Here is a 13,681-nt window from a genome sequence, read left to right on the forward strand (position 1 = left end):
GGAGCATATAACTATACACAGAAAACAAGCTACATTACAATCAAACTGGTTTGTTAAAGTTACTGACCAACTGCTACAACAATTGTTGGCATGACCTCTGGTGAAAAAAAAAATGATACATCAATGCTAGAGTCTTATTATTAGTGTTATCTGTTGATTAAAGAACAAATTCCAAGTTTGAAACAATGGCAAAATATGGTGGCCAATCACAGGAATCCATCCAATCAGGAGACCTCCTCCCTGATAAACACCAACAATGAACAACAAACAAGGGAGACAAGGAGCGACTACCCACCGGCAAGCAAAAACCATGTGATCAACCTATCAAGGCACACCCTGAACAGCAGTGAACTTATGCTACTGAATAAAGGACTTAACTATGCAATAGCACCTAAAAACATAAACAATTTGGATTTTATCTACCACATGGAAAGAGGCATCAGGTCCCTACCTAACAGTATAGCCGATAAAATATGATTAGAAACTAGTAATGTCCTAAACATTAAGAAAACCATAGAGAACAATCTCACAAAAACTGAACTAGCAGCAATTAAGTCATTAAAAGCCAACCAAGACATAATAATAATGAAATTGGATAAAGGCAATGCCACTGTCATCCTTGACAGGTCAAGATACATCCTTTAGATGAATCAACTAGTAGCCGATAACAACACATATAAACTGGTAAATTATAACCCAACAAACAGGATAAAGAATAAAACAGAGAAACTACTCAAGTCCGTCACTTCTTGGCCACCAGACACAGTTAAAAAACTCAAACCCCACTACCCTCGCCCCACCAGAATATATGGGGTCCCGAAAATACACAAACAAAATGTTCCCCTTCGACCAATTGTGGAAGGAATAGACAGTCCCAATTACCACTTAGCCAAGAAGTTAGCGTCAACACTCAAGGAGTTGGTAGGTCATTCCCCCTCCTACATAAAGAACACACAACACTTTATAAACAAAATTAAAAACATAACACGTGACAAAGATGACTTATTAGCCAGTTTTGACTTTTCTGCCCTTTTCACTAATGTCCTCATCAATGACACAGTTCTCCTACTACAGAACAAATTTCCGCCCAACATTACGGCCCTCTTTGCCCACATACTACAGTCCTGTTACTTCGTGTGGCAAAACAAATTTTACCTACAAAAAGAAGGTACCACGGGTTCACCACTACAACCCCCCCCCCAGTCGCTAACTTCTACATAGAAACCTTTCAGAAAGGGATCTTGATTCCACCATGCTAAAACTGACAGTCTGGCTTAGATACGTTGCCAACATGTTCGTGATCTGGCCGCACGGGCGACAAACGCTAAACACATACAATTTACCATCGAAATCGAAAATCAAAACTCGCTCCCGTTCCTAGACACGCTAGTTACACGTCTTCCTTCAGGCAGTCTATCCTTCACGGTCTACCGAAAACCGACACACACTTGCCAATACATACATGCTAATTCATACTACCCAGCATCACAAAAATATGGAGTCCTTAACACCATTAAGAACAGAGCTACAACAATTTGCTCTAACTAGCAAGCCCTGAAACAAGAACTAAAAATCATCAGTGACACATTCATGAATAATGGCTATAACAAAAATACTATTAATAAAATACTCCATAAAACAACAACAAAAAGAATCTAGATTACAGTAAAATCATAGCCTTCCTATACATTAAAGGGTTATTAGAAAAATTCAACAGAATCCTGCAACATTATAACCTCAATGCCACCTGTAAACCACCCACTAAACTTAAAACCATATTCGGCTCCTCTAAGGATCCTCTCACCCCATTGGCACAGCCTGGAGTCTGTTGCATCCGTTGCACCTGTAACATACCGTACATTGGTAAACAGGACAGACAATCCCTATACGCAAGAAAGAACACATTAGACACATTAAATATAACCATTATTGTGAAGCAGGCCTCTCAGATGACGCGCTCAACACCTTACACCAAATCAACTGGAAAAGCACCCACTCGTTACACCACACAAAATCCTGGTATGAAAGGAAATTTAAGGAAGCCCGCGAAATCCTGATAAACCACCCTAATATCAACAACAAAGATGGCATGAAAATTCCAAGGATCTGGATGGCACACATTCAGCCCACCTAATATATAAGATCCAGCATAAGTCAGGATTCTAGCCAATCTTCAGCTAGCATTAGAAACCATTCCATACCAACTAGCTGGAATGTACATGTATAATCATGATGTTAATATATGTATATAGATAGATACATAGACTTGTTGTTGTGCCTAATGTATGTCTACAACCAACAGATAACACTAATAATAGGACTCTAGCGTTGATGTATGATTTTTTTTTTTCACCCGAGGTCAGGCCTACAATTGTTGTAGTGGTTGGTCAGTAACTTTAACAAACCAGTTTGATTGTAGTAGCTTGTTTTCTGTGTATAGTTATATGCTCCAGATGATGACCTTGACATAAAGGTCGAAACATCGAATATAGATTTTATTTATATTAAACTAAATTTTTTATTCAAACACAGTAGTTGTCTCCATAATATTCAAAAATGCATTTGGATCAGTGTGTTAGCTTAAAAGAAAGGATTTGTATATTATACATTACTTATTTCTGCATTGCTGTAGAAGCTGATTTTGAAATAAAAGTGTAGAATAGATTTTAATTGAGGATTGTATTTAGTCTGAGTTTATTGAGTTAAGTAACAGTTCATGTGTCATGATGATGTTACAGTCTTGCATATTTGTAGTTAAGTTTGTTGAATCGTTCAAAATTCATTTGATAGCTGAGAAATATTATGCCGCTGGCATGAAGTGCATTGATAGCTATGTGTATTGTCACAAACTGTTTTCTGAATTAACATACCACAGTATTTATTTATGAGTGATATTCTCAGTGTAATTTTAGAATAAATGGAATATTATAGTGGTAAGACTTATACGTTGGTTAGACATAACTGGTAATTAATTTACGGAATTAACAACGTATATAAAGTAAATTAATTAAAGATAACTTTAATGAATCACTTCTATATTTCGACAATGTCACATTGTCATCTTCAGGAACATAAAGATATGGTATGTGCACTACAGGAACTAACAAAGCAAATGAGGAAGAAATTAAGACACTAATTTTGTTCCTAAAGTCCTAATGGTGCCCTCTTGCGGGCTAATTTGGTAGTCTTGGCCGTTGGGCTGAAGTTCTCATAATGAAAGTCTCCCAAATTTGGGGCAGTTTCATGCACCCAAATTTGTTGAGGTTAGGCTTCGTTATGTGGATGATGTGTTTGCTATTTGGCCACATGGCTCAGACTCACTCCACTCCTTCCTAACACACTTAAACAACCAACATCCCAGAGTCCAGTTCACCTTAGAAAAAGAGGAAAACTACACCCTCCCCTTCCTAGACACTTTAATCACCCGCCAGCTTGATGGATCTTTGGTTTTCTCTATTTACAGAAAACCCACCTACACTGGCAGATACATTCACCAGCAATCCCCCCCCCCTCACAACAATATGGGGTGATAAAAACACTATATAACAGGGCAAAATTAATCTGCTCAGATGACAAGACCCTGACTATGGAACTAAACTACATCCTCAACACTTTCTTAGCCAATGGCTATAACCCCAAAAAAATCCAAAAAATACTAAAACCTGAAAACCACAACCCCCCTCCCCCCCCTAAACAATAAAGACTACACCAAGTCTATCACTATCCCCTACATCCAGGGCACCTCTGAAAAAATAACTAATATCCTCAAGAAATATGACCTTACTTCCTGTTACAGACCATATAAAAAGTTGGCATCCCTTATCCGCTCTACCAAAGACCAACCACTTCCCCTAGACCTACCTGGTGTATACCAGGTCCCTTGCAGCTGCAAATTGTCCTACTTTGGCCAAACAGGCAGAACAACAAATATCAGGATTTCAGAACACCAAGACTACATCCGGTTTCACCAGTACAGCCGCTCTGGGCTGGCAGACCATGCCTTAGATACCCACCATAAAATTCGTTGGAAGAAGACAAAAATAATCCATCGCAGCAAGTTTAAATACGAAAGATTATTCAAAGAATCTTCAGCAGCTCTAAAAAACGTTCCTAACCTCAACAAATTTGGGTGCATGAAACTGCCCCAAATTTGGGAGACTTTCATTATGAGAACTTCAGCCCAACGGCCAAGACTACCAAATTAGCCCGCAAGAGGGCACCATTAGGACTTTAGGAACAAAATTAGTGTCTTAATTTCTTCCTCATTTGCTTTGTTAGTTCCTGTAGTGCACATACCATATCTTTATGTTCCTGAAGATGACAATGTGACATTGTCGAAATATAGAAGTGATTCATTAAAGTTATCTTTAATTAATTTACTTTATATACGTTGTTAATTCCGTAAATTAATTACCAGAAATGGAATATTAGTTCTAATATCAAAAATATCAGGAATATTTTGAGTTTTTGATCTTTGTTATCAATATTTATCAAGTGATCCTAATATTAATAGGGTAAAGAAATCTGGTTAGCTGCTAGAAATGAAGAGGAGGCTGCATTTAAGGGTGCTCAGCTGATGGGAGTTCATAAATCTGAAGTTATTATAAAACAAGGTAAATATCTTATGTAAATATTTTATCTTATCTTATTAGGTAAATATCTTTAAAAAATTCAGTTTTTTTCTACATTCTTAGCATGAAGAAATCTTTGGCATCAGTCACATCTGACCAGTGCCAGAGATAACCATAACCTGATGCTTGTTTTACCAAAAAAAAGTAAGTTCACTGCTGTTCCCGATATTGTTTTCTTTCAGCTATTAAAATCATGATTTCTTTTTATTATTATTATTTTTATTTTTTTTAAATCTGTTGTTTTGGAGTGGTAGGCCATAGTGAAAGATGAGAAAGTGTATTACATAGGATTAATTTTATTTTTAATGTGAATCCCATCCACAAAAAGTTGGAAACTTATTGTATAATACTGCAATGGGTTGTTTACGATACTAGTGCCAAGTATGGTTTATATTAATTTAACAAGGTAGGAATGGAATGAATAGGGACAGAAGAAAACAAAAGACTTGTCTCTGTCCTTGTTCATTTCCTTCTCCTGGTCCTTTTCAAGTTGGTTGGACTTAGGTTGGATACAGAGATAAAAATTGGAAATGCATTGTTTTATTATTTTTATTTGTTGTTTCACTGCTGTTCATGCTAATGAATAGCAATAAGCACCTAATAGCCTAGGAGAAGACTATGTTTTATCCTGTGCTACATTTTAGTAGTCCAGTTATTAATGCAGAAATATACATACAAGTTCCTGAAGCCCTGACTAGATTGAACCATTTCCTGTGTCAGTCGTGTTTGTTCTGAAACAGCATTGGATGCTCAGGACATTGGCTGGATGCTGACAACATGGCTGAAAAATTGTAGCCTTTCGTTACACAGAATAGTGTTAAGAAGTGGGTGATCACTCCTCCTCTGACATATTCTTATTTGAAGATATTTCTTCAACATTGATCTAAAGCACCAAATCGCTCTTACACAATGTCTGCGTCTTGCTCTAATATGTAACATTGAGAGAACCACATTTTAAATTATGTTCTTACTGCTATTCTGCTGTTTTTCCAAGTTTTTCATAAGTTTCTGAAAATTCCAAAAACCATTCCTGATCAAGGTGTTACTGTGTCCACTTCATTTCTCACTCTGCCAGTTTACACAACTACAAATGACACAGTAGCAAATCTCTCACTTCAGTTAGAAGTGAGAAGCTTTGTTCTGTAACATATTCTTTAAGATAAATCAAAGTCTCATCTCTGTCACCTGTTTTCATTTTTTTTATGGGGCTTCCACTGACAAAATATTTTTTTAGATTTTTATTAACTGTTTGTATTGAATTTGGAAACCTAGAAACTAAACATGGGATTTTTTAGTCATTTCAGGCCTCCAGTAAGTGGGATAGTGGTTTTCCACCTAACAATGAAATTCATTTTTCACCTGAAGACAGTCACAAACAGCTATGCCTATGGTGGGAATCAGGCCTGCAATCTGTTGACTAGAAAGTGGATATAGATATGCTAACTACTTGGCCATCCAGGCCAGCATTATCTTTGTTTTCTCAATTTCTTATTATTTGTGAATAAGTCCAAATTATCAACATAATCTATTTCATATACTCTAAAATTCTTAGGCCATTTAGTTCCCAGTTTTTTCCTTGCAGAGTCTTGTTCATCACAAAATCTGTTAATTACAAGATGAAACAAAAGATGTGAAAAGACACATCTTTGTCTTACACCATTTGTTATTTTAAACCATTTGGTAGATGCTTTATTGACTTTAACACAAGCGTTGTTGTTATATAAGCAGTCGTAATGCTAATAATCTTGCCAGGTACTCCACTAGCTCTTGTAGTCTTTAAATATTACCTATCATTCAAGTCAAAAGCCTTTTTGAATTCAACAAAATATATCATCATAGATTTCTAAACATTCTTAACAATCTTCCTCTGTGAAAATATTTGGCCTGCAACTTCTTCCCCTTCTCAATCTACCTTACTTATCTCTAAACTTGTGAACCAAGTTCTTTATCCTCTTGAATATAAAAAGAAACTTAGCTGGAATGGACATTAAGTAATTTAGATATAATTCTCACACACACCATGTGATTTCCTTTCTTAAAAATGAGCACTGTTATACTTCTGATGAAGTCTGAGAGATTTACCGCTCTGATGGAACATGTTCAGGATCTGTCAGCCAAGTTATTACACTCTTCCCACCTCTTTATAGCATTTCTACAGTAATCTCATCACATCCTGGTGATTTCTGAAGTTTTCAATAGTTAATCCAAATTCAGATGGTGTAATGGGATTGATATCAAATTGGGAAGTAGAACTAGCATGTTCACTAAGAATCACAAGACTAAATATTGTGTAAATCATCATCGATTTTCTCATATGTACCTGCAAGGTGTACAAGATTTTGTGACAATACTACATGATTAAGTTTACATTATTATTAGCTTCCTCTCAGTAATATTCTTTGAAATTAATCTATTATTTGTTAGATGCTATAGTTCACTGTTCTAGGGCACCTTTAACTGCAGTGTTTTTCTTGCCAATCAGATATCTATTTTTTCTCTTCCATTCTGTTTAATTGACCGTACCACTTTAGATTAGTTCTCCTCACACATTCTTGAATACTAAAAATGTCAACTTCCTTCCTAATATCTTCATTTTAAATGTGATGCTATCATATTGATGCCATCTTTTCATTTTCCTAATCTTTATCAGAATACTCATAACTATGGTCTCCAGTCTTTGATCAGTGTTTTATTTCTAACCCAGCTCTCAGATCTATATGTTAAAATTGGTTTGAACAATGTCTTGTATATAGCTAGTGTAGTGTTTTGACTGATTTTTCTCTTATTCTATATAAATTTATTCAGTTGACTTCCTATCATATCAGCTTTGCTAATTCTGCTGTCTATTTACATATTCAATTTGCAATCTTCACTAAAACTTATGCATAAGTTACTGTGCCCAGTTATGGACACCAGGGTTTCTTCGTGATGGGGAGGAAGTGGAGAGGATCCAGAGACGAGTGACCAAGATGATAGCAGGTCTGTGGAATGAACCTTATGAGAATAAGTTGAAGATTTGTGGGTTGCAGAAATTGGTCAATAGGCAAAGGAGGGGTGATATGATTGAGACATTCAAATTACTGAAGGGTTTCTATAAGATTGATCCAGAAGATATTTTTGAAAATATGACTGGTGGTGGGAGGACTAGGGGCCATGAATGGAAGCTGGGCAAGAGCGTGGTTGACAAGGGTGTTAGAGCTAGGTTTTTTACTTGGAGAGTAGTGAATGAGTGGAATAAGCTGCCAGAGTCTGTTGTGAGTGCTACGACCGTGAATGAGTTCAAGGCAAGGTATGATAGATACTGTGTGAATGTTGAATAGTTGTTCTTGACATGATGTTAGGACCTCCCTCGATGAGTCTGTCGACTCCTTGGAGTTGCCCGTAACAATAATAATAATAATAATAAATAGCTGAAATGTTTTATTGGTTTAGATTTCTCTATTCAAGATTCAGTTGATGTTTTCAATGTTCCTGCCTGTTTTCATTCTGTATTTTTATAGCTGATTTTATTACCAAATTTTTTACAGCAGTTATTCAATTTAATGCTGCTTTCCTTTATAATGTGATCCATGTAGATGATGAATAGTAATTAAGGTAATATGCACTCTTGTCTCATACCTGATTTAGCATCAAGCCATCTTCCTGTACCTCCTTCAATTCTAATTCTTACAGCTCAGATATAGACTATGTATTGCTGGGTATACTGACCCATTTACACTACATAATTGTAGCATTTTGAACAACTTTTCTCTTGACATCTTATAATGTGCCTTTTCCAGATCTACTAAACTTAAGAAATACAAATCCCTCTTATATTCCCATGATTTCTCAACTATTTGTGTGAAAGTAAAAATCTGCTCAGCAGGGAAATTCATTTATAATTCCTGCATTCGGTTTTGTTTCCATTTTTAAAGATGGTACTAAGTCAGGAGCCCCAGGGGCTCCCATCTTGGGAGTACGTGGTTAGCGGCCACGGGGTCCCGAGCTTAGCCTGCCATTGCTTCCACTTACTTGTGTCAGGTTCCTTCTATACTGGAAGTTTATTTTGCACTTAGTTAGACCATAATAAATTTAGTTTAATCTAAACTAAAATAAATTTTAGTTTAATGTTGCACCACCTTACCTCAGTCCTGAAGATATTTTCAGGCGCAAACTTTGTTTGCTTACGCTTGGATAAAGGATTAAACTAAATTTATTCCTTCTATATTCTTTCCTATATGGCCTCACTTGGCTGACTTTTGCTTACTTCGACCCTGAAGGTATTAGAGTACTCGAGGCCTGAGTACTCTAATACCTTTTCCCAACTTCTACTCTAGCTGGTAGAGGGCAGCAGCAGCTCTACTAGTACTTGATGGAGCACTGCGGTGGGGAAGGCAATGGGAAACCACTCCACTATTATTCCTAGAAAATTTTAGTAGCAATGAATAGAACTTATAAGGGGGCAGCTACCAGCCCGGCAAACCAAGGTGGTGTCTCTTGGCACAGAAAGGAAAAGAAGGTGCACATTGGAATAGATACAATATCGGGAAATAAGGACGCTTCAAGGGCTGATGTTCTTCCTGATCAAACCTCTAAAAGTGACTTAAAACAAGCTATAAACAAACTGAAAATGAAAGCTTGTCAGAGAATTAAAATTGCAACATGGAATGTGAGAACAATGAACAGATGTGGAAAATTAGAAAATCTGAAACAAGAAATGGACAAAGGAAAAATTGATATCATAGGGTTCTGTGAAGTCAAATGGGAAGGAATAGGTGATTTTTATAGTGACGAAATAAGAGTAATTTACTCAGCTGGAGATAAAAAGGAGTTGCACTAGTTTTTAATAAAAGAACAGCAAAGAGTATCATTATCATAATCCTGTCATTCAGACAGTTTAAATTGCAGGCTGAACCAGTGGACATAGCAATAATGCAGGTATGTATGCCAAAGTGACCATTCAGATGAGGAAATAGAGGAAATGTACGAACAGTTACAAGAACTAATTAAAGAAGAAAAAAGATAAGACTATGATTATAATGGGAGATTGGAATGGAGTTGTGGGAGAAGAAGAAGAGGATGGGAGTGTAGTAGGAAGATACGGACTAGGTAATAGAAATCAGAGAGGGGAAAGGTTAGTGGAATTCTGTAAAGAAAATAAACTAATAATTACAAATACTTGGTTTAAAAAATCTAAAAGAAGACTATACAAATGGAAAAAACCAGGAGATATGGAAAGGTATCAAATTGATTACATTATAGTAAAGCAAACACACACAAGAATAGTGTAAAAAATGCATGCACATATCCTGGAGCTGATATTTACTCTGACCATAACCTACTATTCATAGAAATAAATGTGAAACTAAAAAAAATAAAAAAGCTATGAAAAGGGAAAAAATTGAACCTAGAGAAATTAAAAAATACCAAGGAATTTGGAAATAGATTGGAGAAAGAATTAGAGGAAACAAGTTTTGTCAAAACTGAAGATCCAGAAAAGAAATGGGAACAAGTTAAAAGAAAATAAAGAAGATTGCAGAAGAAGAAATTGGATATGTAAGAGCTAAAAGAATAAAAAACCTTGGATAACTAATGAGATGATTTTTCTAATGGAAGAAAGAAGAAAATGGAAAAATAAAGACACCCCAGAAGGGAAAATACAATATAGAACCTTGAATGACAGATTGAGAAGGGAAGCAGAAAGAAGTAGAGAAGATTGGCTTAAAAAACAATGTGAAGAAATAGAAAATTATGAGAGAGTGGGAAGGTATGATCTTTTATATGAAAAAGCAAGGAGCATGAATCACAAGAGAAATGGAATTCGAGCTAGAGGCATAGACAATAAGAATGGAGAAATCATAACTGAAGAAGATAAAATCCTAATGAGATGGAAGGAATACATTGAAGATCTATATGACAAGGAAAATAGACCAAATGAGTTGCTATTAGAAGATATAAAGAAGGTAAATGAAGATGATCTAGGCCCAGAGATTTTGAAGACAGAAGTAGAAATGGCCATTAAAGAACTAAAATGTGGAAAGGCAGAAGGAATAGATGAAATACCTGCAGGATTCCTGAAACAACTTCAGAAGAAAGGAACTGAAGAAATAAGCAAAATAATAAATTTAATTTATAACAAAGGAGAACTACCAAAAGATTTTATGACCTTAATATTTATACCTATACCAAAAAAAAGTAATGCAGTGAACTGCATGGAGTTTAGAACAATAAGCTCATTTCCCATATATCAAAAATACTTATGAGAATCTTAACACGAAGAATTGCATCTAAAGTGGAAGAATTTCTTGGAGAAGATCAGTTTGGTTTCAGGAAGGGGTAGTGGAACAAGAGATGCGATTGGACTGTTAAGAATAGTAAGTGAAAGAAGTTTAGAAGTGAATAAAGAAGTTAACATCTGTTATATAGATTTTGAGAAAGCTTTTGACTATGTAAAATGGGATAAGATAGTGGAAGTAATGGAAAAGATTGGTATAGATTGGAAAGATAGAAGGCTAATTATCTCACTATATATGGGACAAATTGCTATGGTGAGAGACATATATGGTACAACAGAAGATATAAAGAAGGTAAATGAAGATGATCTAGGCCCAGAGATTTTGAAGACAGAAGTAGAAATGGCCATTAAAGAACTAAAATGTGGAAAGGCAGAAGGAATAGATGAAATACCTGCAGGATTCCTGAAACAACTTCAGAAGAAAGGAACTGAAGAAATAAGCAAAATAATAAATTTAATTTATAACAAAGGAGAACTACCAAAAGATTTTATGACCTTAATATTTATACCTATACCAAAAAAAAGTAATGCAGTGAACTGCATGGAGTTTAGAACAATAAGCTCATTTCCCATATATCAAAAATACTTATGAGAATCTTAACACGAAGAATTGCATCTAAAGTGGAAGAATTTCTTGGAGAAGATCAGTTTGGTTTCAGGAAGGGGTAGTGGAACAAGAGATGCGATTGGACTGTTAAGAATAGTAAGTGAAAGAAGTTTAGAAGTGAATAAAGAAGTTAACATCTGTTATATAGATTTTGAGAAAGCTTTTGACTATGTAAAATGGGATAAGATAGTGGAAGTAATGGAAAAGATTGGTATAGATTGGAAAGATAGAAGGCTAATTATCTCACTATATATGGGACAAATTGCTATGGTGAGAGACATATATGGTACAACAGAACCAGGTATCATTGGACGAGGAGTAAGACAAGGCTGTTCTCTGTCACCAATTTTGTTCAACATGTATTCCAAAGCAATGCTAAAAGAAGCACTGGAGAATTCGGAAGAAGGAATAAAAATTGGAGGTAGACAGATATTTGCAATAAAATATGCAGATGACAAGGCATTACTATCAAACACTGAAACAGGACTACAACATCTGCTGAAAAGATTACTGGAATCCTGTATCAATTATGGAATGAAAATTAACATCAGAAAAACAAAGGTGATGAAAATAGCAAGGAAAGAGGCAAATATGGATATCAGAATGAATGGAGAAAAATTGAATCAAGTAAAGACATTTAAATATCTAGGAAGTATTATTAGCAGTGATGGAAGATGTAAAAGTGACATAAAAGCAAGAATAGCAATGGGAAGAGATGCCTTTAATAAAAAATGGAATTTATTCAGAAGTAAAATGGACAGAAACCTAAAGAAAAGACTAATAAAATATTATGTGTGGAGTGTTGCCCTCTATGCTTCTGAAACTTGGACATTGAAGAAAGAAGAAATTAAGATTTTGGAAAGCTTTGATATGTGGATTCGGAGAAGGGTGGAAAAAATCAAATGGGTAGAGGAATAAGAGAATTCTAAAGAGGTCTTAAAAAGAAGTAGAAGAAGAAAGAAATCTGTTAAGGAGGATAAAAAGAAGCAAGGAAAACTGGATCAGACATATTCTGAGAGGGAATTGAATCATCAGAGATGCCATCGAAGGAAAAATAGACGAGAAAAGACCCAGAGGAAGAGTAAGGAAAACAATGCTAGATGACATGCTCAATGGAGACAGGTACACAACCTTGAAAGAGAAGGCTCAGAACAGAAGAGAGAGTGGAAGGAAAGTTTCTGCTACTAAAAGAAGAACCTGCTCAATTGCAGAATACTAAAGAAGAAGAAGATGGTACTATGAGAACTTGACTCCATCTGAAATTCAAACCTCTACCCCCCCCCCCCTCTAACCAGGGGTTCGGAATTATACATGTTAGCCACTGTAATACTTTTAATCTCTATATTTAAGGATTTCTGGTCAAATGTCATCTTCTCTAGTTGCCTTTCCACATTTCAGACTTTTGATAACTTTTTTTATCTCGAGTATTGATATTAATGCCTGTTTGTGTATCTAACGATATGTATTCCTGCTTGCATTTCTCTTGAATGTTTTCTACTACTACTATACTTTTGCTGCACGCTTCATTTTGGCAGTCTTTGAAAATAATTACTCAAAACATCTAGAATATCTTTATCTCTTCAGTTTTCGCATGAATTTTATCATCTCTGTTTCTTTTTACTGTACTCTTTCTCTATTTCTAAGCTTTTTCAATAGTCTCCAGAATATTTTACCAATTTCCTGATATTTATTTTTTGTCTTCTTATTAGTCTTCCTCTGATTTTTCTTTAGTTATTTTACACCATGCTTCACTCTCTTGGTTTTTTCTCTGTATTTTCTAAAATCACAAGCTGACTTACTTCTTTTGATATGCTTTCTTCATTTCCTTGGTTGCTTCTTTAACTTTCTTAGTCTACCATCCTCTCTGGCTGAATTACTTCCATTCATTTTAAAAATTTTATGGAATTTACAACCATGTTAAAAAACTTTTTTTATTATCCCGACGTTTCGATCTTCACATCAAGATCATCATCTGGAGCGTACATAAGTATACAGAACAAGCTGAGTTACATCATTAACTGTAAGCTAGAGAAACAATGATTTGATCACATGTTATTCTACTGACGTGACCTCTGGTATAAAAAAAAAATTAATAAATAAAATAAAATAAAATAAAATAAAATAAAAAATAAATTTTTACATCAAGCTAAATTATATTTTTACAATGAC

The 13,681-nt window shown here is 35.2% G+C and overlaps 1 protein-coding gene across 1 annotated transcript in view; it reads left to right on the forward strand.

Annotated features, from left to right (window-relative positions):
* Positions 1–13,681, forward strand: part of LOC150098430 (valine--tRNA ligase-like) — a 382,977-nt gene that overhangs the window by 203,017 nt on the left and 166,279 nt on the right. Inside the window, exon 14 of the mRNA XM_090405873.1 lies at positions 4,514–4,613. Within this exon, the coding sequence (XP_090261999.1) occupies positions 4,514–4,613 (100 nt within the window). The remainder of the gene's footprint in view (positions 1–4,513; positions 4,614–13,681) is intronic.

The sequence above is a fragment of the Typopeltis vanoorti genome, chromosome 15 (assembly GCF_054136105.1).
Source record: "Typopeltis vanoorti isolate ZY-2024b chromosome 15, IOZ_Tvanoo_1.0, whole genome shotgun sequence".
Lineage (NCBI taxonomy): Eukaryota > Metazoa > Arthropoda > Arachnida > Uropygi > Thelyphonidae > Typopeltis > Typopeltis vanoorti.